Below are 24,256 nucleotides of genomic sequence, written 5' to 3' on the forward strand. Positions count from 1 at the left end.
GTGAAATACCATCCTACACTGAAAGAATGACAGGCAAACTGATTTTTTAGACTTGGATGTTTTGGCAGACATTTTCTGAAATAAAGTGAGCCTGTCTTTCAAAAAAAAAAACCCCAAAAAAACACAGTAGTATCTGTTGCCACTTAGAAGTTTTGAACTTCGAAGTAAAAATGAGAATTTTGGAAAATAGATTCTTTATGATGAGCTTAAAATCTTCCCAATATTTAGACTTCTGATGATATCAATGGTAATAATAACTCATGATGTTTTGATATTATGTAATAAAATGTGTGCATATTTAAAAAATCTGTGTAACTTATTTTCCAGATGACCAATTCATGGTGTCCCTATGGATGTCATGTATGGACAAAAGAGTCAGGAGTATTTTTTAATACACCAGAGTTCAAGATAGAGGAATGAATTTTAACAGAATATAAAAACTGTGTGAGGGTTTTAGATTTTAAGTTTGTTAATATGGTTTTATATTTCATATAGCATCTAATTTTAAATAACTGGTTGCTGAGTTTTGATACAAGGTCAAGGAATAATATCCATGGTCATCTGAAAAGTCTATTAAAATTATGAGTCCCTTTTCTAACTACAGTTCTCTGTCAGACCAGATTTTTTCATATACTTCTACCCAAACTGTATTATCTCCACAGATTAGATTACATGTAGAGGAAGCACATTTGAAAATTGTGCTGTTTTCTATTAGACACTAAAAAGATTTCTAAAAATGTAACACAGTGTGACTGTTTTGCTGGTTTTTTTTGAAGTTATTTTTTATTAAAAATATGTCCTTTATGTCAGCATGTTATTACTGTTTTTATTTATTTATTTTTAAAGTGATTATTTTTTTAGAGATTTATTTATTTATACAAGCACTGGGTACAGTCAGAAGCGTGGGAGGGTGAGAGAATTCACCAGAGCCAGAGCAGGGAACAGAACAGGCAGAGTGACGAAATACACTGCCGAGGGGAGCAGCGGGCATGGCAGGAGAGGTCTGTCGCGCCATGTGGGACCCTTGCTGGTGGCCGGGGATTGAACTGGCGCTGCAGAGGCTGCGGGCAGCTTCGCAGCCCAGCGCTCAACTGCTGCGCCACCAGGGGAGGCCCTTATTACTGTTTTTAAATGAATTAAATATTTTAACTTTTTCAGTTTTAATTTCTAACATAGTAAATATCTATCTATAGAGATATAAAACCCTCATTGAACAAAAATTCCTTAGGGTCTCTAATATATATTGTGTCCTTAGGCCAAATAGTTTGACAATCATTAAAGATTGGGTAATAAGAGGAGATATTTATGCTTGCTTAGATTTGCACTTAGGAATAAGAGGATTTGAAGTATAACATTGACTTAAAAAGTTATATACAAAGAGCTTTTAGTTAAAAATAAGAATGTAACAGTTAAAAATAAGAATGTGAGAGTTAAAAATGTGCTTTAGCAATGAAAACAAAGGAAAGCAAGCAGCTACAATAACAAAGCATGTGACAAAGACTCAGCCTCACCAAACATCAAAGTGTTTTTGTAAAAGAGTAAAGAGTGAATCTGATGCTGTTTTTAAAAAATAAAGATTGTATAATTCCGGGTTCTCCAGAGAAACAGAACCAACCGGGTGTGTGTGGGGGGACTAGGGAGGTTCTGGGTAGATAGTTAAGATTTAAGAATTTGATTCTTGTGATGTTGGAGGCCCAAATCTGAAGGGGTCTGACAGTCTGGAGACTCAGTGTAGAGTTGCAGGTGGAGTCTGCTGGCCAAATTCCTTCTTTGTGGGGTGTGTGTATTGGGTGGGCTGTAGAGAGTTGTCAATCTTTATTCTAAGACGTCCAGTTGATTGGATGAGCCTCACTCCTTCCACATTATGGAGGATAATCTGCTCTGCTGATGAGTCCATTGACTTAAATGTTAATCACATCTGAAAACTGACTACACAGAAATAGCTGGGATAATGTTTGATCAAATATCTGGATATTGTGACTTAGCCAAGTTGACATATAAAATTAACCATCACGACTTTAAAACTTTCTGTTCTAATCATTTAAATTACAACTGAAATAATAGAAACTTTAAGCTTTAATTGTTTTTTTTAATTATTTATTTATGCATACAAGAACTGGGGTACAGGCCAGAGGTGTTGGGGATGAGAGGATTCACCAGAGACAGAGTGGGGAACAGAACAGGCAGATTGATTGAAATAACACTGCTGAAGGGAGCAGTGGGCGAGTCAGGAGAGGTCTGCTATGCCATGTGGGTAGCTCTCTGGCCGGGGGGGGGTCAATCTTGTGCTGCAGTGGCTGCAGATAACTTCATAGGTTGCATCTTAACCCCTTGGGCCACCAGGTAGGCCCTAGGCTTCAATTGTTTATCTAGAGTATTTGTTTTTTAAAAAACCTCAAGAAAACATGGCAAAATGTCTATTAAAATTCATTGGAAGATTTCTGTATGTTTAAATAGTTAAAAATTTGTGAAAACTATCATATAGAGAAGAAAATGCTTGGATATATAGTAGACTGTTGCATATGAAGGGAGGAATGTTGTGTAATACTGGTAAAAACTTGTCTTTACTGTAATTTTCTGTGAAAGTACCAAACAGCATGGGTTAGTATTGGCAAAGGAGGGATATAGATTGGGCACAGAAAAAATCTATATGATAGCTATTATTTAATGCTTAAAAATATTACAGGGTTCTTCTGAATGTTAAAAGCATAGCCATTGTCAGGAATTCTTCCCTGGCATTCCTGCTAGTAACATAAAAATGGATTTTTTTAACCTTTAAACTATCACCTAGTTCTATGACTCTGACATCAGAAAATAATTGTTTCTGTTGATTTAAAAAATGCTTTAGGTTGAATTCAAAATAGCATATTCATATCTAAATATTACAAATAAGAATAAAAATATTGGTAGTTTTTTACAGTTGGGATTATAATTATTTTACTTTAAGAGAAATCTCATTGTGAGAGTTTGACTGCTGAAGTCTGGGCTCTATAAAAAGCAGAGAACTGTCAGGATTGAGATTCTTGGCTCTGTAAACACAGGAGACCTATATATATTTAGCCACATAAGATTATAACAAATGGCTAATGCCTTTTAAATATGTACACATATACCCTTACAGATGTCACTGCATTAGATAAGTGAGCAATTTCATAAACATAGTTTGCAGAATGTAAAATCCTATTAAAGAAAAAAAATTTACCCTCATTAATAGTAAAATTCAGTAACATTGATGATGATTGGTAACCCCAAAGATGAGTTGTTGCTTATAAAATAACATTATTCTTTTTTTAAATTATTTTTTAAATTTTATATATTTTTGACATTTTTCATTTTGCACAATGTATGTATTTTCATCTTGGTTATAGTCCCCATACAATCCCCACCACTTGTTTTACTCCTACTCCCTCCCTTACCCCCCCCCCCCCCGTTGTGTGTCTTTGGTTTATAGTTGCTTGTTGATTTTGATCTTTACTTTATTATAATTAGTCTTTTTCTTGGTCCCTTAAAATAACATTATTAATGCTAGTGAAAAGTGAAGCCAGTGCTACAAGAGTTCTTACAGCATTATTTGCAATACCAAAAGTTAAATATTAACTAAATGCCTTATAATAGGTGAATTAAAAATTATATTGATACAGTGTTTTTATGGACCTGTTAATAAAAATAATGGATTTAAATAGTTTATGATTTATGAATATGTTCAGTTCATGACTATTTGGTTAAATCATGTATAATATATAATTTCATAGAGACTTACTGGTTTTGTTTACTTGTGTACTTGTAAATGCATATAAAAGACTAAAAAAGAAAGTACCGGTATATTAGGACTCCCTTGGTGGGAAATTATGAGCAATCACTATTTTTCTTAACATAATTTTCTGGGTTTTTTTCCCCCCACATTTCAATGTATGTTATTTTTGCTAGGAAAATATATATGTTTATTAGAAAAGTACATTTTTTTGGGTGTGGAAGGAGAGCAAGAGTTTTGTGATTTTTGGTATTTGTACATGCATAATGACAAGTAGTTCCAAAAGTGGTTCAGGTATAACTTTTGGTTGGTTTAATGAAAGCAATGAAAACCAAGATGGCAGTTAGTTGTGACCTAGAGATAACCGCAGTTTAACCAGAGCAGTTTTCAAGCATGCAGCCTTTTTGTTTAGTGTATGTGTATAGTGTTCTATTATTTTAGATATAAAAAGATTTGTCTTTTTCTTTTAGTTATTTAAATCGGTAACAAATTTAATATTTCCTATTCTTTTAGACATCACGAAAGCCTCGTGAAGAGCGAGATGTGTCTCAGTGTGAAAGTGTAGCTTCTACTGTTTCTGCTCAGGAGGATGAAGATATTGAAGCCTCTAATGAAGAAGAAAATCCAGAAGACAGTGAAGGTATCTCAAAATCCTAGATTTAGTTGAGACTTCAGCTAGCTCCAATGTGTAATTTTTATCTTAGTCATTTGACTACTTAGCAGTTGTTTCATTAAAGAAATAGTATATCAGTGTTCTTATGGCATGGAGTCTTTAACCGTGAGTGGAATATATTTAATCAATCAACAGATAATCATTTATGTAGCAGCTGAGATGGGCCAGGTGCTACAATCATGAGATCTTTTAAATGGTTGTTCCACTTCAGACATTAGTGTCAATATCAATAAAATGTGTGCATCTGTATCAGTGCCACATTTATTTGTTCAGTTGGCATCATCACTTACATTCCTCTCTTTATGTTACTGCATTGATTTTGATTTATTTCATTTTTGATAAAAATCTTTGTCATATCTGTGTTTTCATAAAAAATAATGAATGCTCCGGAACCATTTGTAGGGAAAGAAAATCAACTCAAGAAGCTTAGGAGAAGATATAAAATTCTTTTTGTCACTTGAAATAATTAATGATAGTCTGTTGAAAAAGTATTTTGAATTTTTGTTAAAGAAAAATAAGTACCTAATTAATTTCAATTTATATTACTGTTAAAGTTTCTGTGGAATTCTTTTGTAAGTTAACCACTTCTGAAGTGTGAATCCTCACAATGCTTTTATTAACATTTTATCTATTATGTATTGAGCATGTTCATGTTTTGTATATGCAGATATTTTCTCCATTTTGTTCATGTTTTATCTTTAAATTACCAGAGTTTAAACTTTGTATATAATTAGAACTGTTTATGTCTTCCTTTATAGGTTCTTATATTTTAAGTTTAGGAAGTTCTAGATTTTTGCTTTATTTTTTTCTACGTGTTGTTGACTTTTAAAACTAAAATTTGTCTTGAAATGGGTTTTGACTTTGAACGGTAAGTAAACTTTTTTCTTTGAGGTGTTGTGAAAAATAAACCAGTGTTACAAGAATAAAATTAATATTGGAACAAGCTCACCCTAAGGTGCTGCAAAGACTGGGAGGCAGGATGGTTTGTTTATTGTACTTACAAGAATGTCAATTTTAATGGTTTTGTAGCTTGTAGCTAATATGCCTATATACATAAATTTATGTATATGAAGCCTGGAGCTTCATATACATAATTGTATGTGAAGGCTATATTGGTCTGCTAGGTTACCACAAGAAAATACCACAAACTAGGTGATTAAAACAGAAATTTATTTTCTCATGGTTTTGGAGACTTGGAAGTTCAAGATCAAGATGCTGGGCTGGTTGGTTTCTGGTGAATCTCTATTCCTGATTTGCAGATGGCCACTGTATCAGTTTGTCCTCACGTCTTTTCCTCCTGGTGTCTCTTTATTTTCTTATAAGCACACTCGTACTTTTGGATTAGGGCCTCACCTTTATGACTTCATTTAATCTTAATTATCTGAAGGCCCTATTGCCAAATATAGTTCCCATTGGAAGTTAGGGCTTCAACCTATGAAGTGGGGGTGGGAGGTGCTGTATACACAGTTCAATTCACAAGACCTAAACATAATTATTGTAAGTGCTCTCTCTTTCAGAACGAGAATCCTGTCCATTCATGGGCTAACAAATTATCCAAAACTGACTTTTCCTTCTGTTTTCTTCCTGTTAGTTTTATCTTTTGTGTGAAACTTTTTTCAAGTTGTCATATATCTTACTATAATGTTTCCATCTAATCAAGTGTAGAGTGCCATAGTTATATCATGCCCAAATCATACATGTGGTTGTGTCGTGACATCTGGAATAATTTTCTCCTTGTAGGAAATGAGCTTGTCACTAGAGTTGTGAGGCCTCTCTTCATTTCCTTTTGATTTCATTTGGAAAATGTCAAAGAAAAGGCAGTGCAATACAGTTTGCATGACCTATGATTCACACTTATTGGTAAACTTAAGGAGACAAGGTTCACTCTTTATTGTATGACATGTGGGAAAATGAAGGCAACTGCTGAAAGGAAGAGTCCCTGTATGTCTCTTTTCCTAAAATACATATTTGACTGTGTGACTGTCTTCACAGTTAGAAGAGTAAATCAGAACAACCAGAACTACCAAAATTTGGATTTGTTCTTATTTTCTCCTAAGTTATTCTTTAAGGAACTAAAAAAAATTTTTTTTTTTTTAGGAAAAGACAATTATATTTGGCTATTGCTTGGTGAAACATGCCTTAGAAATATCCTTGTTCTTTTTTGTCTTGGAAGAAAAAAAATAATTGAAAAAGCACTTAAGTCAAATGATACTGTCTATTGCACAGTCACTAACATGGCTTCCAATAGTTTGAATATAAATGACTTGTTGATTTGCCTTTGATTTTGAGGCTTTCCATCACGAGATGAATAGAAGTGAAGATGAAATGAGGCTTTTTATTAGCCTTTTAACATTTGGTTTCATCTTTTATAATAAGAACTCAATACTTGCGAGGTGCTGTTCTGAGTTTTTGTTTTCTTTTGTTTTGATTTCATTTTGGAGACTTGAAATTTCATCTGAACTTGACGACTCATGCATCTAACTGCCTACTTAACATTTCTATTTGGATACCTAAGAGCCACTGCAAACCACATCCAAAGCTACCTACTTTACCTTCTGTTCTTTCCCTAAGTAAATAAGTGACGCTTTAGTAACTCTCTCATATACCCCACACAGTCTATCAGCAGAACTTGTCAGCTTTCCTTTAGAGGCACTATTAGAGTCTTATCATGTCTCCCTGACTCCATTGATGCTACCTTGGTTCCGAGTTGTCATCTCCATTGCAGCACTCCCGATTAGTGTCCTTGCTGTCTTTTTTGCTATTGTATTTTTTCCCCCTTCACACAATGGTGAGAGTAATCCTTATATAATATAAATCAGATATATTTCTCTTCAAAATCCAGTGATACTTACCCATCTCATCAGAATAAAAGCCAGAGGCCTTACTGTGACTTATGAGACCCCACATGAACTGATCTGTATACCCCTGTGACCATTCTGCCTGTACTTTTCTGCTTGCTCATTCTGTTCATTTGTTTGTTTATTACATATTATTGCCATGACATTATATATTACTTCCAGGTGTATAACATAATGATTCGATATTTATGTTCATTACTAAGTGTTCATCATAATAAGTCTAGTTAACAGAATTTTTTCTTGTAATACAAACTTTTAAGATCTTTGCTTCTCACAACTGAGTATTATTAACTATACAATACAGTATTACTAACTATAGTCACCATGCTATATATTACATCCCAGGAGTTAATAGTTTTTGTACACATAGTCATGCTGTTATTAAAATATATCATTTGATTAAAAAACTATTATAAAAAGTTTAGAAAGGGCAGATTAGTAAAAAATCATTAAACCATTGTTAATATTTTTTGGTTGTGTTGCCCTTCTAATATTTATATATATTTATATATATAAAAATATATTCACATATGTGTGTATATATATATTTTTGAACACATACAACTTGTGTTCCTTCTAAGCTGTGTCACCCGTACTCAAATAGCTCCCTGTGCTGTAGGTATTATATATTTGAATGAATGAATGTCTTTGTAGTGTTTTAATATATTATGCATTAAAAACATTTTTTCCTATATGGTAATTTAAGTTGTTACTTTATTTTATATGTAAGTGATATATTTATAGCTTCAATTTTCTGTTGTACTTAAGGTAATTTCTATATGCTTCCTGAGGTTATATATATCTTGCCTCAAATTATCTTCTAAAAGCTTTTAAAATCTTTTTTCCATCTGGAATGATTTTTTTCTGTATGGTAATGTTCACATTTTCTTTTCAGATAGGCATTTCTGGGAGAGATAGTTTATATAGTAAAATATAAACTTATATATGTTAACTTTCCATTTAATTTAGTATCTGTTTCTTGCCATTGTCAGCTGTACAATTGATTCATTTTTTTCTGTCACTGTGACAGTTTTAAATATGTTGTTATACATGGACTTTATAGTAAATATGAATTATCTGGCGAGGCAAGTATTCTTTCACTCTAGTACTTTTCAAAATTTTCTCAGGGACATAATTATTTTATGTAAATTATAAATTTAAGAAATTTTTTTATAAACTATTGGGATTCTCACTAGATGTGTATGTATTTTATGTGCATGCATTATATATGTATATGTAAATAAATTTTAGGTTTATATGTTGTGTCATAGTCTACTTTAAGAAAATAGTTTAAAGACCTTATGCTGCAGTGAACATCTCTGTATGCTATTTCTAACAGTGGCAAGTTGGAAGTAGTCCAAGGATCCAGTAATAAAGGAAAGGTTAAATAAATTTAGACATATTCACAACCTTTCATTCCCTTTATACTCAGCCAATATGTGAATTTGTTGTGTTTCATGCACAGTGCTTGTCTCTTGGACTTTGATCTCTGCCCTGATACTATTTATAGCCTAGTGGAAGAAACATTCAGAAATCAAATATTTATGAATAAATGTAAAATTGTAACTGAAACTGGTATATGTGCTCTAAGAGCCATAGTAGCAAAATTAAAATATGCTAAGAAAACGATAGAAGGCATTTTTAAACATGTGACAACTGATCTGATAACTAAATGAAGTAAAAGTGCCTTTCAGTAGGTGTAAGTTGAATAGTCACTGTGGTAAGAGACACACGGTGTGTTCATAAAACTTAAAACAGGTCAGTGATCATGGAAACCAGATTGTAGAATGCAGACTAAAACTTGAAGGACTGGCAGGGGCTTACCAGGCCCTGTAACAGTGCCATACTATAAATTTTGGAGCTTTGTCACAAGTGTAATGAGATTCCATTGAAACGTTTTAAGAGGGAGGGGCAGAAGGGAGAGTGTATAAGTGAGTTATGGTAAAATTCTGCTTTTTCAAAGATCACATTGACATTGTTGTAGAGAATGGCCTGAAGTAGAAGGTAGGTACAGTTTATTTTGGGTTAGACTGGCAGTTTTAAAATTGAATAGAACTGGATATATTCAAGAAATTTTTTTTGTTTGTTTGTTTTTTAAGATTTATTTATTTATACAAGCACTGGGTACAGTCAGAAGCACGGGAGAGAGAATTCACCAGAGCCAGAGCGGGGAGCAGAGCAGGCAAAAGGACCGAAGTACACTGCTGAGGGGAGCAGCGGGCGGCAGGAGAGGTCTGCACGCCATGTGGGAGGACCCTCCTCCGGTGGCCGGGGAGCAGCCAGGGATCGAACCAGCGCTGCAGAGGCTGCGGGCAGCTTCGCAACCCAGCGCTCAACCGCTGCGCCACCGAGGAGGCCCTCAAGGAATATTTTTTAAAAAAGATTTTTTATACAAAAACTGGGGTACAGGCCAGAGGAATGGGGGAGGGGTGAGAGAATTCACCAGAGACAGAGCGGGGAACAGAACAGGCAGACGACTGAAATAAACTGCTGAGGGGAGCAGGGGGCGAGACAGGAGTGGTCACTGCGCCATATGGGTATCTCCCTGGCCAGCTGGGAATCGAACCCGCGCTGCAGAGGCTGTGGATAGCTTCACAGTGCTGTGCTCAACCTGCTGCGCCACTGGGGAGACCCCTCAAGGAATATTTTTTTTTTTTTAAATATTTATTTATTTATTTATTTATTTATACAAGTACTGGATACAGTCAGAAGCGCGGGAGGGTGAGAGAATTCACTAGAACCAGAGCGGGGAGCAGAGCAGGCAGAAGGACCGAAGTACACTGCTGAGGGGAGCAGCGGGCGGCAGGAGAGGTCTGCGCACCATGTGGGACCCTCCTCTGGTGGCCGGGGAGCAGCTGGGGATCGAACCGGCGCCGCAGAGGCCGCGGGCAGCTTCGCAAGCCAGCGCTCAACCGCTGCGCCACCGGGGAGGCCCACCCTTAAGGAATATTTTTAGAGAAAAATCTGTGAGACATCTAGGCAGGATTTGGGGGTAAAATGTAAAGAGGTTTAAAAGAGAACTCCTAAGTTTCTGATTTATTTATTTGGTTAACAACACTAGAAAAGAAGTTAATTTGGGAGTGTTGAGTCCAAGTCTAGTGTAGGACATACTCAATTTGTGGTTCTTTTTGAGATAGCTCAGTAAAGATAAATATATTTATAAAATGATACCAGTGAAGTAGATAAAGGCCACTACTATAAAATTAAATTAAAAAATCTGTACAAATTTTTTCAACAGCTTTGCTTTTAGGTTGTAGTCACCACTAGACACATGTAGCTTATGAGCTCTTGAAATGCATCTAGTATAAATTGAGATGTGCTGAAAATGTAAAATAATCAGATTTTAAAGGCTTAATACCAAAAAAGGTAAAACATTACTAGTTTAATATTGATTACATGTTAAAATTGTTAGTATTTTCAACATATTGTTAATTTTACTTACTTAGCTCTTTTTACTTTCTTAATGTGATTACCAGAAAAATTTAAACTACAGCTGTAATTCTCATTATGTTCCTGTTGGACAGTGCTGTTCTAGAGTATCCATTCTCCTGGGTAAAAAGAAATTCACAGAAACAGGCTGGTAGAAATAGACCAGAATGTTACCATTTATGGGAATGGTTTTTGTTTAGTTTTGTTTTTCCATCTTTCTTAGTCTTCCAAATTCCATGTTAAGTTTTTTTTTTAGTCATTAGACGCTTTTACGCTTTCAATTTCAGAAGGTCAAGACAATTTGATCTTTCTTTTTCATACTCTGTAGCAAACTTTAGTTTTCCCAATGGCTATAATACTTCATTGAGATCATCAAAGGATTCTAATTCATCCTGAACAGCTACTTTGAATCATGGCTCTGTCACCATCTGAAACATGTTCATTATCAGATTTTTATGCTGTATCATTATCTTTAAGGTGCTGAAAATAGTTCTGATACAGAAAGTGCTCCTTCTCCTTCACCAGTTGAAGCTGTCAAGCCCAGCGAAGATAGCACTGAAAATGCTACTTCTAGAGGAAATACTGAACCTGTGGCCGAGCTGGTGTCTACCACTGAAACTGCGCCCGGTGCATCTCCCTCTTCAGCAGTTCCAACTACAAAACCAGCTGAAAATGAAAGTGTGGAGACCCAGGCGAATGACAGCATCAGTGTTGAGACAGCAGAGCCGATGGATGTTGAACATCAGGAAAGCGGTGCTGAAGTGACTTCGGTTCTTGATCTCCCCACAACTACCAAAGCAGAATCCGTAGATGTTGAAATGAGGGTGCCAGAAAACAACCCCTCTAAAGTTGAAGGTGATACCAAAGAAAGAGACCTGGAGAGAGGTAGTGAGACTACAGAGCCTAGAGATGAAGATTTGGTTGTGACTCAACAAATAAATGTCCAAAGGACTGAACCCCAGTCAGACAATGATTCCAGTGCCACCTGCAGTGCTGACGAAGATGTGGATGGAGAACCAGAGAGGCAGCGGTAAGACTCACTCCATCAATGTAATCCTATTCTTTATTTCTTTGTTTGTGCACTGAGTCATAGAATGGTACCCTTGCAGAAATTACTCCTGTATAAATATTGACAAGTTAAAGGTATTCTATATGTTGGTTAAATTGGGTTATATGCTTTTTCATTTGTTTATATAATCAAGAACAATTGTGTGATTATTATTTTTTAGTGAAACATTATAATTCTTTTCTACAATTGTTACCCGCATTCTATATGATAAAAGAAAAGGGGGGAATCTCAGCTAATAAAGTTGTGAAATAGGCCACCGGTGATTGCTGTTCTTGGCAAGTGGAAGCTGTGTGATGCGGTGGTGAAGGTAGAGATGAGAGACATCAGCTCCCACTTTGTTTGCTCTAAGCCCAGCCTCAAAATAAGACCTACTCTACTTATGTATTAGGTGTCAGAAAATGCTGAGAGGAGAAACATATTAAGTGTATTGGAAGTATTTTAGAAAGCATAATCTGAGTACAAGTTACTGTTAATTATAATGACTACTTTTTATCAGTTAAAACTTTAGATTGTTTACATTTATAATTTAAAATATTAGAAAAATTACAGAGTAAAACTATAAATATTTTATAGGAATATCCAGTACTATTTTACTTAACAGATTTAATGTCCCAGGTTCCTTTTTCTTGAAAGAAATGGGATTATCTAGAAACAGTAGAATGCTAAATTCATCTATATAATGAAGTATCTCATCTGAAATTAGATCTGTGTTTTGATAACTATTTATAAATGAAGGAAAATTAGGATGTCAGTAATCTCAAAAGAGCATCTTAAAAAATGAAAATGAGGGCCTCCCCGGTGGCGCAGCGATTGAGCGCTGGGTTGCGAAGCTGCCCGCGGCCTCTGCGGCGCCGGTTCGATCCCCGGCTGCTCCCCGGCCACCAGAGGAGGGTCCCACATGGCGCGCAGACCTCTCCTGCCGCCCGCTGCTCCCCTCAGCAGTGTACTTCAGTCCTTCTGCCTGCTCTGCTCCCCGCTCTGGCTCTGGTGAATTCTCTCGCCCTCCCGCGCTTCTGACTGTACCCAGTGCATGTATAAACAAAAAAAAAAAAAAGAACAAATAAATAAAACATGCCTCTTTAAAAAAAAAAAAATAAATAAAAAATGAAAATGATATTCTAGAAATAAATTAGATTGAGACATCATTTAATCAGAAACCTAATTCATCCTGCCTTTCTCCTCCTTTTTAATAAGAGGTAAATAATAAGTTACTCATCAGATAGCAGAATTATATTTAAAGCTCAACTTTAGTAGTCAGTCCTGGTATCATTGTGATTTGTCCATATGGTAGATTTTCCATCAACCAGAATTGAAGTAGGGATTCTACTTAACCATTGGATTTTCCAGGAAATTCAGCTAACTAGGTCGCTCTCTTTCCCCTCATCTCACAAAAATGTAGATTTTATTTTAAAGGTCCCAGACTTTAACGGGAGTAAATGTAAGTGGATTCTGGTTGTGTAGTTCCTTTTTAAACATTCTTTTTTGTGTTTTTTTTCCTCAAAGATTTATTTATGCATATAAGAACTGAGGTACAGGCCAGAGGTGTGGGGGTGAGAGGATTCACCAAAGACAGATTTGAGAACAGAACAGGCAGATTGACTGAAATACGCTGCTGAGGGGAGCAGTGGGCAAGTCAGGAGAGGTCCGCTGCACCATGTGGGTAACTCCCCGGGCGGGGATCGAACTCTTGCTACAGTGGCTGTGGACAGCTTCATAGGTTGCGTCTTAACCCCTTGCGCCACCAGGGAGGCCCCCCTTTTTAAACATTCTTTAATGAAATATCTCATCTGAAATTAGGGCTATTCTGTGTTTTGATAACTAAATGAAGGAAATTAGGATGTCAATAATCTCACAGGAGGAGCATCCTAAAAAATGAACATGTCATTGGCCTTGAAATTCAAAAATTCTTTGTGTAAATATATGGTGGTTTATAAATGACACTCTAATGCCAACATTACTTCCAAACTATCGAAATAGAAATTTCAGTTTTCTACATCTTTAAAATCAACATTTTTATGTAAAATTTAACTCATTTTCTTTTACAATACATTCTAAATTCTTATTAATTTATAATTTGTAAATACTCATATTCCACCAATAACTGACAATAAGCCAGAAATGTATTACACCAATATATATATAATTTTTTCAGTTCATGTGTTGGGTGTCCTAAGCTCAAGTGCAAGTACTGAATATGAGTGAAGCAGATAGAGTATAAGAAAGCAGGTGTGCTAGCAAACAGAGAAACATGAGCTCATTTTACATGCCAGTCTAGCATGTATATATGTGGGTAGGAATGATGGTTTTGCAAGAACAGTTTTCATTTTTCTTGAATAACCAGGAGTCTAAAATTTGGGGTGAAATTCTAAATTTGAAGGTTGTCATAGCTTATCCAAATGTTTTAAAAAATGTGTTGTGATCCTAGCAAAGCATCCCATAACTGGAAACTATGTTGTAACCTGTGTTAGTGGTTAGGTTTTGTAACCTATGTTAGTGATCATTTTTTGATGGCTTTTGTTCACTTTGATAGTTTTAGATGATTCAATTCAGATAAATTTCAACCTATAAATCAGTATTAGGTTTCTTTAGCTGGAAAACTAGCATTATAGATTGCCTTTTCTTTACTTTTAAGATATCTTAGAAGGTTGATGTGGCATGTGTATGTGTTCATATTAACCTAGAAGGAATCATGGTGATTGCACCTTTAATGTCTTAACTAAAAATGTATTATCTTCTTTATTGCCTATTACAGAATGTTTCCTATTGAGTCAAAGCCTTCATTATTAAACCCTACTGGATCTATACTGGTCTCATCCCCAATAAAACCAAATCCATTGGACCTGCCACAGCTTCAGCATAGAGCAGCTGTTATCCCACCAATGGTAAGTTATAAATATGAGTAAGAAAAGTAAGATTAAAAAAAAAAATTGGAAACTTATTTCTTTATTTCTTTAATGAGTTCATTTTAAAAAATGTCAAATAGATATAAAATTTACCATCTTAACCATTTTGTTTATAGTTTACTAATGTTAAGTGTACTCACATTGTTGTGAACCAGTCTCCAGAAGTCTTTCATCTTGCAAAATTGAACACTATACCAATTATACCATGACTTCTCTTTTCCCCAGTCCCCCCAACCTTAGTAACCACCATTCTACTTTCTGTTTCTGTGAATTTGCCTACTTTAGATTATGTAAGTGGAATGATAATGGATTTGCCTTTTTGTGACTGACTTATTTCACTCCATATAATGTACGTAGGGATCATCCCTATGTTGTAGCCTATGTCAGAATATCCTTTTTAAGACTGACAATATCCAGTCATACGTAAGTTGTTGCATTTTGTTATATCCCTTCATCTGTTGATGAACTTTTGGGTTGCCTCTATCTTTTGGTGTTGTGAATAGTGCTGCTATGATTGGTACTTGATTTTAGTACCTTGTTTTCTCTAATATCCTCTTGAGTTGGGCTTGAGTTGGGCTTGAGTTAGGAAGTACAAGGGTATGTGGAGGGCAGAAGTCCTGAATCTGACTTTGTGGAAGAACCCTTTTACATAACTGACATTTATATACATAGTATGTTGTTTTTCCAGATGGATTCATTGTGATGATTGATTGAAATGGTCATTTCCAATTCAGGAAAAAAAATTCTTTAACCATAAATGTTAGTGTTCCATTTTTATTTAGCTTGTTCGTGCTAAGATTTGAGTAGAATAAATAATATAATAAGGTTGAATATTTAGACTTAGAGATTATAGCTAACTTTGGTATACAATTTCAAATTAATTTTTTTTAAAGATTTATTTATTTATTTATACAAGCACTGGGTACAGCAGAAGCACGAGAGGGTGAGAGAATTCACCAGAGCCAGAGCGGGGAGTAGAGCAGGCAGAAGGACCGAAGTACACTGCTGAGGGGAGCAGCGGGCGGCAGGAGAGGTCTGCGCGCCATGTGGGGCCCTCCTCCAGTGGCCAGGGAGCAGCCGGGGATCTAACTGGCGCTGCAGAGGCTGCGGGCAGCTTTGCAACCCAGCGCTCAACTGCTGTGCCACCGGGGAGGCCCTCAAATCTAATTTTTTACACTATACATTAATAGTGTCTGAAAATTTGACTTACTTTTGATACTGAATTCCAGTTTGGGGTATTGCTCTTTCACTTAGTTGTAATTCCAGCTTTTGCTTTATTTCAGAGGGTATGAATTTCTTTTCTGCCTCACATAATTGGTAAGCGTTAAGGGAATGATTAATAAATGTATTTGTCCATTCATTGACTTATTCAAATGGACATTTATTGTCTGCCCAGTTCAAGACACATTTTTAATGTTGTGGGCAGTATTTATATTATCACAGTCTTCTAGATTTAGAGATTGCTCACTTCAATGAGAATGGCCTGTATCCCAAAATCTGGAAACAACAAATGTTGATGAGGATGGAGAATAAAGAAACCCTCGACATTGTTGGTGGAAATGCACTCTGGTCTAGCTCCTATGGAAAACAATATGTAGGGTCTTCAAAATATCAAAAGTAGATATGCTATCTAATCCATTCTACTAGATATCTACCTGAAGAATATAAAATCACTAATTCAAACATGTGTACATACTTCTGTGTTCACTGTAGCACTATGGAAGCAACCTAAATGCTTATTCACTGAGCAGTGGAGTAAGAAGATGTTGTATGCATACACAATGGAATACTATTCAGCTATAAAAAGAAAAATGAAATCTTGCCATTTGTGACAATATGAATGGAACTGGAGGAGATTATGCTAAGTGAAATAAGTCAGGAGAAAGACAAACACTGGATAATTTTACTCTTATGTGATATATATAAAGGAAAAAAAAAAAACCCACCACAAAGGAACTGACAAAACTAAACTAAAACAAACCCTAGAAGTGTGACTGCAAAGATAAGGATAGAGGGGGTGGGAGAGAGGAGGTGGCAACAAGCGGTAAGGGTCCTGTAGCCTGGGATAAAGGACTGTAGGTGCTTTGATGGTGAGGCTGATTTGGTAACATACATCTGAAGTGTGAACCTATGCCCCTAAATCATATATAGTGTTGTAAGCTAATGTTACCTTAATAAACAAAACAAGACTTAAGAGACTGGTCTTGATAATAAGGCATAGAAAAAATTCATGATTAAAGTGTGATGCTCTGTTGGTTAAAAAATATTCCAGGGCTTCCCTGGTGGCGCAGGGGGCTAAGCGCAGTGCTGTGGCTGTGGAGCTGTCCGCAGCCTCTGCGCCGCAAGTTCGATCCCCAGCCAGCCAGGGAGCGACCCACATGGTGCACTGGACCTCTCCTGGATCACCCGCTACTCCCCTCAGCAGTGTACTTCAGTCTATCTGCCTGCTCTGTTCCCTGCTCTGTCTCTGGTGGGTCCTCTCACCTCCTGCGCCTCTGGTCTGTGCCCCAGTTCTTGTACAAATAAATAAATCTTAAAAAACATATATTCCAAAGGTATTTCAGAGGAAAGAGAGCTTCCTTCATAATGAGATACTTGAGGAAGACTTCACATAGGAAATAATATTTTGGTTGGACCAAAATATTTCATTTGGTTTTATAAGGTTTAGGGAAAAAATCCACTTACAGTAATGTAAAAACATGAAATTTTTAGATAACAGTTTTAAAATGTCAGCTCTTTACTCTTCCCAGGACTGTTTTTTATTTGTGACATAATTGATTGTGGTAGGGGCTTGTCCTTCATGATGTGGGAGAGAAAATAAACATATAATTGCAAATAGTGGTAAGTGCTGTGTACTGTGAAAGAAATGGAACAGGCTGTAGTAACAAGGGAATCAGAGAGGGAGTCACCATATTTTACTGGATGATTGGGGGTGGCCTGTCTGAAGAAATAACATTTAATTTCCATCCTAAAAGAATATGTCAATGAATTAGTTGTGGGAGGAGAGGAGATTGATTAGTAGGATGACTGCTAGTTTTCTAGGTTAAGCTGCTGAATTGAGTTTCCATTTTCTCAGATAGAGAGCACTGAAAGAGAAGCACTGAGTTTAGAAAACAAACAGTACACTTTTGACTATGTTGCGTTTCTTTGAGACATGCAAATGGAGTTGTTAGGTAGGTAACTTTATGAGTGTGGAACTTGGAGAAAACTTAAAGAAAAGTCTTAAAAATAGAAATGCATGATCTATTATCATATGAATGGTATTTAAATCCACAGAAGTGGGTGTGGTTACCTGGTGAGAGGACATTGGAAAGTGGACACTCAAACTAGCCACCAGGAATTTGACCATCTTATGTTAGAAGCAGACAAATGCATTTTAATTCCTGGTTTTGATTTTTTTAAATGCAACTTTTGTGATTTTTTTTTTAATTTTTTTTTACGTCATTGTTCATTTTTTTTTTTTTCAAAGATTATTTATTTATACAAGCACTGGGTACAGTCAGAAGCACGGGAGCAGAACAGGCAGACCTACGAAATACACTGCTGAGGGGATCAGCCTGTGGCAGGAGAGGTCTGTGTGCCATGTGGGACCCTCGCCCGGCGGCCAGGGATTGAACCGGCGCTGCAGAGGCTGCGGGCAGCTTCGTAACCCACTGCTGCGCCCCTGGGGAGGCCCAACTTTTGTGATTTTTAGTGTTTGTTTTTTTAAAGTAACTGTCAGTTCAAGCATTACACTTTACGATTACTTTGTTTAAAAAATGGTAAAGATCACTTAAAACAGTAATATTACAAGCAATAAGCACTACTTGGCAACAGGTAGTATTTATTGCTATGTTGGTCATTGGCATATTCGGAATTCTTTTCTTCGTATAGGTTTCCTGCACCCCATGTAATATACCAATTGGAACCCCAGTGAGCGGCTATGCCCTCTACCAACGACACATTAAAGCAATGCATGAATCAGCACTCCTGGAGGAACAGCGGCAGAGGCAAGAACAGATAGATTTGGAATGTAGAAGTTCTACAAGTCCATGTGGCGCTTCCAAGAGTCCAAACAGAGAGTGGGAAGGTAGGTAGTACTGTCACCACAAAGAACTTTCTTGAAGAGAAATAAAATTATACTCTAAAGTATAGTGTCCTTTGTACTTTGTAATTTGTCAGCCTATCATTAAACCTGTCTTGAACAAATAAAATTGCTTTAAATTGATCTCAGTTGAAAAATCAAGGAATATTAATTTTGACTACTACAGGATGGTAGTAATGTTTTTAGTAGAACGCTTATTAATATGAATTTTCTGATCTTCATCTTTATGCTGGGAGACAATTAAAAGCCATGCTTTATGCTGCATCCATCTGAGTTTTCAGAGTAAGTGAGAATTGTTATCCTGTCCTTCAAGCAAATCATCTATAAGAGGGTAATATTCTCTTTCTCTGCTATTACAGAAGACAACTTTGTGTAGTGTATAGTGCCAGTCAGACCCAGTCATAATACTCACCCCAACATTACCAGCTCTGCGGCCATGGGCAAGACATTTAGCCTCTTGGAGCTTTAGTTTTCTTATCTGTAAAATGCAATGTATATACATACATATAAAACAATACTGAATGTTTATTTTTTTTTACAGTTGTAATCCCAGCAAGTTATCAGGCAGCTGAGCATTATTTCATGTGTATATATGTATAATATAATTAATGTATATAGCACATAATAATTAACATATTAGTGTATACATAGTATAAGAGATACTAGGAAGGTACTGTTATGTCAAGTGACAGATTTGAATTGGTACATGATACACTTAGTTTCTTTTAAAAAGGAGAAAGGGAGTGGTTTCTAAATTTTAATAAATTCTGGCATTTTTAGAAATTCACATGTGTTTTCCTTAAAGTCAACTCATGGACTACATGCCCTGACATGCTTAGAATGTTTATGGTTTAGTTCTTTTAATAATGACACAGAAGACTCTTTGTAGTATCTCAAAGAGTTACAAGCTTTAGAACACTGTGCATCTAAGGTCTATATAATATAAACAGTAACTCTGGTTCTTCACTGATTCTGCTGATTCCCTGTCCTGATTCCTCTGTACGCCAGAGACTTATATAGTTGTTACTTGATGTAGTGAATCTGTTACTTTAGATTTTTAAATATAAGATTGTTAGTGTTTTAAGTATACATTTTATTCTAGTAAACGTGTGAACTAGAGTGATAATCCTCACCAAGGATGAGTTTGTAACAGCTGCTAAATGGTATTTCTTGACTGATAGTAGGAAAAGAAATGGCAGTTTTTGGGCTTTCAGTATATTGCATCTAGAGAATTTTTAATACCTAATGTAGCAGTTGACACAATGTGTCATTACATGTTGAAGAGATCAGTTACATGAACTACGGAACACAAATGGACTTGGGAAAAGTGCTGCTTTTGCGCATTCTAATGATGAGCCAGTCTGTCATTACAAGAATGAAAAATTAGAATAATTTAAAATTCTGTTAATTTACTCCTTACATAAATGATTCAGAGTAAATTTTGTGAGGAAGAATTAAAACCCAGAAAAATTACTTAAATGGTGTTTGCTAATCTGATGCTAAAACTTAATGTTATTTAGTTAACAGCATTTGGATCATTTTAATATGAATATTGTACAGTTATCTTGGGACCTCAATATCTTTTCTTGATCTACTTTAAAAAATAGAATTGGAGAGACTGAGTCAATCTAGAACTCCAGAATCCAAGATTCCAAACTTCACTTCTTCACTTCTCTGTGTTCAATCACATTAATCCATGTGGTTAGATTTGATTGGTATCTCTGCTCTTAATCATAAAGAAGTGGTCTTGAAATCAAATTTTAATTATATTTTTAATAATTTGACAGCAAGATGATGTGATACCAGTTTGGTTCAGGGTGACTGAAAACTAGAAGAACTGATTACATTTTATCCCAAGGTTAATTACTGTTTTTACTAATCTGCTTAGTATGTTCATCCAGTAGTTTACTTAACAAGTGCCTAAAGTCTCCTAAATTTATTGCTCATTGTATTAGCATAGTCTTCCTGAATAACATTTTATATATTGCAGTTCAGTTGCTTGTCTATAGAATGTTTGAAATGAATGTTTTAAAGGTAATGTCATAAAATAGTTTTAGAATGTTAAAAATAGTGAGAATGTGAATTTACCTATAAAACCTCACCAAACTGCTATTGTCCACCTGAATTAAGACCATGGTTTTGGCTTGTTCCTTCCTGGTCTCTTTTAGAAAGCAAAAGGCAGCACCTAAGTTTTGCAACTGTTTGATTGTATTCATCTCTTCTTAATGTCAATGGTACAAATAATTATTGTAGATAAGCCCTTTGTAAATGGCCTAAAGTCTTTGCATGTGTAGAAAATCTTGAAAAAAATCTTAGGGGAGAATTGTCTTCATGTTACATTAACATTTACAAAAGTTGGCCTCTGCTTTACTTTTATGCCTTTTTCCTACAGTGAAGGAACTCATACACTGTTAGAGATAAATGTAGAATTGAACTAATGCAGGTTATAATAATCTGTACAGTCAAAATAAGAATTCCTTTATGTAACTGAATCTAGTTTATATTTTTTTTTGTTTTTCTGACTCTAGGTACGTAGTGATCCAAGTAGCTATATTTAGAACCATCTAAATTTTCTCCCCCTTTTTTTCTTAACATTAGTATGAAAAGTGAATTTTTCTATATAATTATAAACTTACTGGAAATGGTGAAACAATCAGACAGTGAACTTATAATACACTATAAATGTTAAATTATCTAGAAAGGAAGTACGATTTTCCTTTGAAGTTGGTTTATTTCCTGAATCTGTTTGCAGAGGATTAGGACACTTAATAATCTAATTAATTGTATTGATGTGAGAGAGAAAGCACAGTCATCGTGAAATTCAACTCTTAGCTCTTGAGGGAGACATTATTGCATTGTGATCTAGAGTTCGGGGGCCAGGAATTGCTATTATTAAAAAAAAAAAATCCCTGTGGTCATATTAAATGTGATTCTTCTGAACCTCAATTGCCTCATCTGTAAAATGTTAATAATATTATTAGTCATGAGAACTAAATGAGATAATTTTGCACACAGAGCAGATATTACTATAATTGTTTCCTGGTTTTTAGAAACATTTTACTAAACAAAATAACTTCATAATCCTTGAGATAATGAATCCCTATTTGAAACCAGTTAAAAACCTTCCACGTAATAATTGAATGGTAGAGTTCATCCTATCTGTGGATAGGAATGATCAGGGTGCCCATTATTACAGCCATGCAATAAGGAAAAGGGGACTCACGAGGTTAGGTATTTTAAGGGAGAAGACAAATTATTATTCATAGGACAAGATTACCTAGAAAGCCTAAAAGAATTAACAATTATAAGAGGTAAAAGGAAAGTTGGTTAAGTTTCTCAAAAAACTCAATATACAGAAAGTCACATTTTATATATCTATAATAATCACTAGTTTCCTCAATTAGTAAAGTCATTATTATAAAATATAAATTCAGTATTATAAAAAACTTATAAAATTTATATTCATAAATTCAGTGTAAGTCCAATGAAAATCCAAATGACTATGTTTTGAGGAAGTAGTCAAAATGACTTTAAGTGTAGATTTATTTGGAAGAATAAAGGGATAAGATCTGGTAAGCAAAGGGATAATAAACTGGGAATTTGTTCGAACAAACCATTGAAATGTCACAAATCTAAGTGAGGGTTAATTAGGGTTGCAGATGATTTTCACTTTGTGATTTTCTAAAATTACTTCAATATGGCAATTTTATTTAAAAAAGGAAACAGTATTTGTAGAATTCTTTAAGTCTTAATGTGACATGCCCTTTAAATACTTAAAAGTTTTAAATGCTTTTGTTGTAAGTTATGTGGAGTAATTTTCATTAGCATTAGTGCAGTAAAATTCATAATTGTATAAGCTTGTTGAGGTTTTTTAGATTATTTTAATCTGCATCTTTGGAAAGGCTTCTTATGTATCTTGATTGTAATTATCATATTAAGTAGCGAACTTTAACAGGCTAATTATAATGGTTGAAATCCTTAGAGATCTGACATCTGTCTCAGGCCAGACTTGAATTACAAAATGGCTCAATAATCTGATGTTTGCCTATTGTGATCTTATTGCATATGAAAACACTTGATTCTCCTAATGAGAGGAAAGAAAAGTTCTTTGTCCTTTAAAAGGAAAATTTAACTTGAGGATTTTATTAGGTTATAGGTCATAGTGATGATGCATACACAGAAGATTTAGTCTTACAGGGTTTCGTAACCTCTCTGCGGGTGGATTCCTCCCCAGGGAATTTTAGACCTTGATATTAGTATATATTTGGATCTAGCCCTGGATGGTGTGGGCTTGGTCCTTTCACACTATTTTAATTTGGGGTTCTTCCCTTATTTTGATAACTTTAACTTTCATAGGAAAATCAGTCGCCTATATGCCTTATGCTGAGGTCAGACGTGCTCTAGAACAGGAAGCACAGATGCTCAATACTGCAGCAAGGTCAGCATCACCGTGTAGGCTCTCTCCAAGAGAAGTCAGTAAAGCCGCTCCACAGCCTGATATGAGTACAGCCCGCTATAGTGTCCCGCCAGGTAAATATTGTTCCTCTGTGCAGTGGCTGCTGGCCATCTACCTACAGATATTAGACCTGGGTGGTTTAATGAACTGCTCTTCCAGGACATGATCTTGCTATTTCAAAATTATGTTCTTGTTTCTCTGCATTCCATCATCAGTTGTATTCAGTTGAGCTTCACTGGGCCCCTGGGAAGTTTGTGTTCATACTTGAATACTGTGACATTGACTACATTTTCTTTTAGAGTACATGAACTTTGTAAAGATCTTGGGATTCCCTTTTCCTGCCCTTGATATTCAAGTGTTTGTGAGAGCCAGAATCAGTAAATATTTATCAAATTATGCAAGATCCAACGAGGATGTGTGACTGGTTGCAATCATGTCTGTATATTCTACAAAGTTGTAACATCAGCTATACCTTTGCCTTTTTTCTTACCTCCATTGTGAAGTCCGAGGAATGATGGAGAAAGAAAAAATTATTAAAGACTATTGTTTGCATATGCTAAGCAGAAATAGGTGAATATTAGCTTGAAATCTCTGGTTTGACAGGGAGTTAAGTATTTCATCCTCACAAATACCATTTGTTCCTGAATGTGTATACAAGTTTAATTCGAGTGAAAGAGACATTTAAAATAGGAGTACTCATCTTCGCCTTCATCTTGCATTTATACTTTGTGACTTTGAAAATTCAAGAGTGACTGAGAGGTAGAATGTTGCAGATTAAATGGACAATTTTAAACCTTTTTTTTTTCCCTTCCTTTTTAAAGTCCTCCAGCCTGCTCCACATCAAGTGATAACTAATCTCCCTGAAGGAGTTCGCCTTCCAACAACTCGACCAACTAGGCCACCTCCGCCTCTCATCCCATCATCCAAAACCACAGTGGCTTCAGAAAAACCTTCTTTTATACTCGGAGGCTCCATCTCACAGGTAAAATGACTTCTAGTAATTTTTCTGGTGAATTACTTTTTTAAAAAACTG

At 35.4% G+C, this 24,256-nt stretch overlaps 1 protein-coding gene across 4 annotated transcripts in view; it reads left to right on the forward strand.

Annotated features, from left to right (window-relative positions):
* Positions 1 to 24,256, forward strand: part of NCOR1 (nuclear receptor corepressor 1) — a gene marked incomplete at both ends in the record, with an annotated part of 128,770 nt that overhangs the window by 62,747 nt on the left and 41,767 nt on the right. For 2 of the 4 annotated variants that reach the window (XM_084238642.1, XM_084238640.1), the window contains 5 exons: positions 4,265 to 4,391; positions 11,189 to 11,741; positions 14,533 to 14,662; positions 18,557 to 18,752; positions 24,045 to 24,205. In XM_084238642.1, the coding sequence (XP_084094768.1) occupies positions 4,265 to 4,391; positions 11,189 to 11,741; positions 14,533 to 14,662; positions 18,557 to 18,752; positions 24,045 to 24,205 (1,167 nt within the window). Of the gene's footprint in view, positions 1 to 4,264; positions 4,392 to 11,188; positions 11,742 to 14,532; positions 14,663 to 18,556; positions 18,761 to 24,044; positions 24,206 to 24,256 lie in introns of those variants that run through there. The other 2 variants (XM_084238641.1, XM_084238643.1) reach the window with 2 other exon arrangements.

Source organism: Talpa europaea, assembly GCF_964194135.1.
Source record: "Talpa europaea genome assembly, chromosome: 7".
In the NCBI taxonomy this organism is placed as follows: Eukaryota; Metazoa; Chordata; class Mammalia; order Eulipotyphla; family Talpidae; genus Talpa; species Talpa europaea.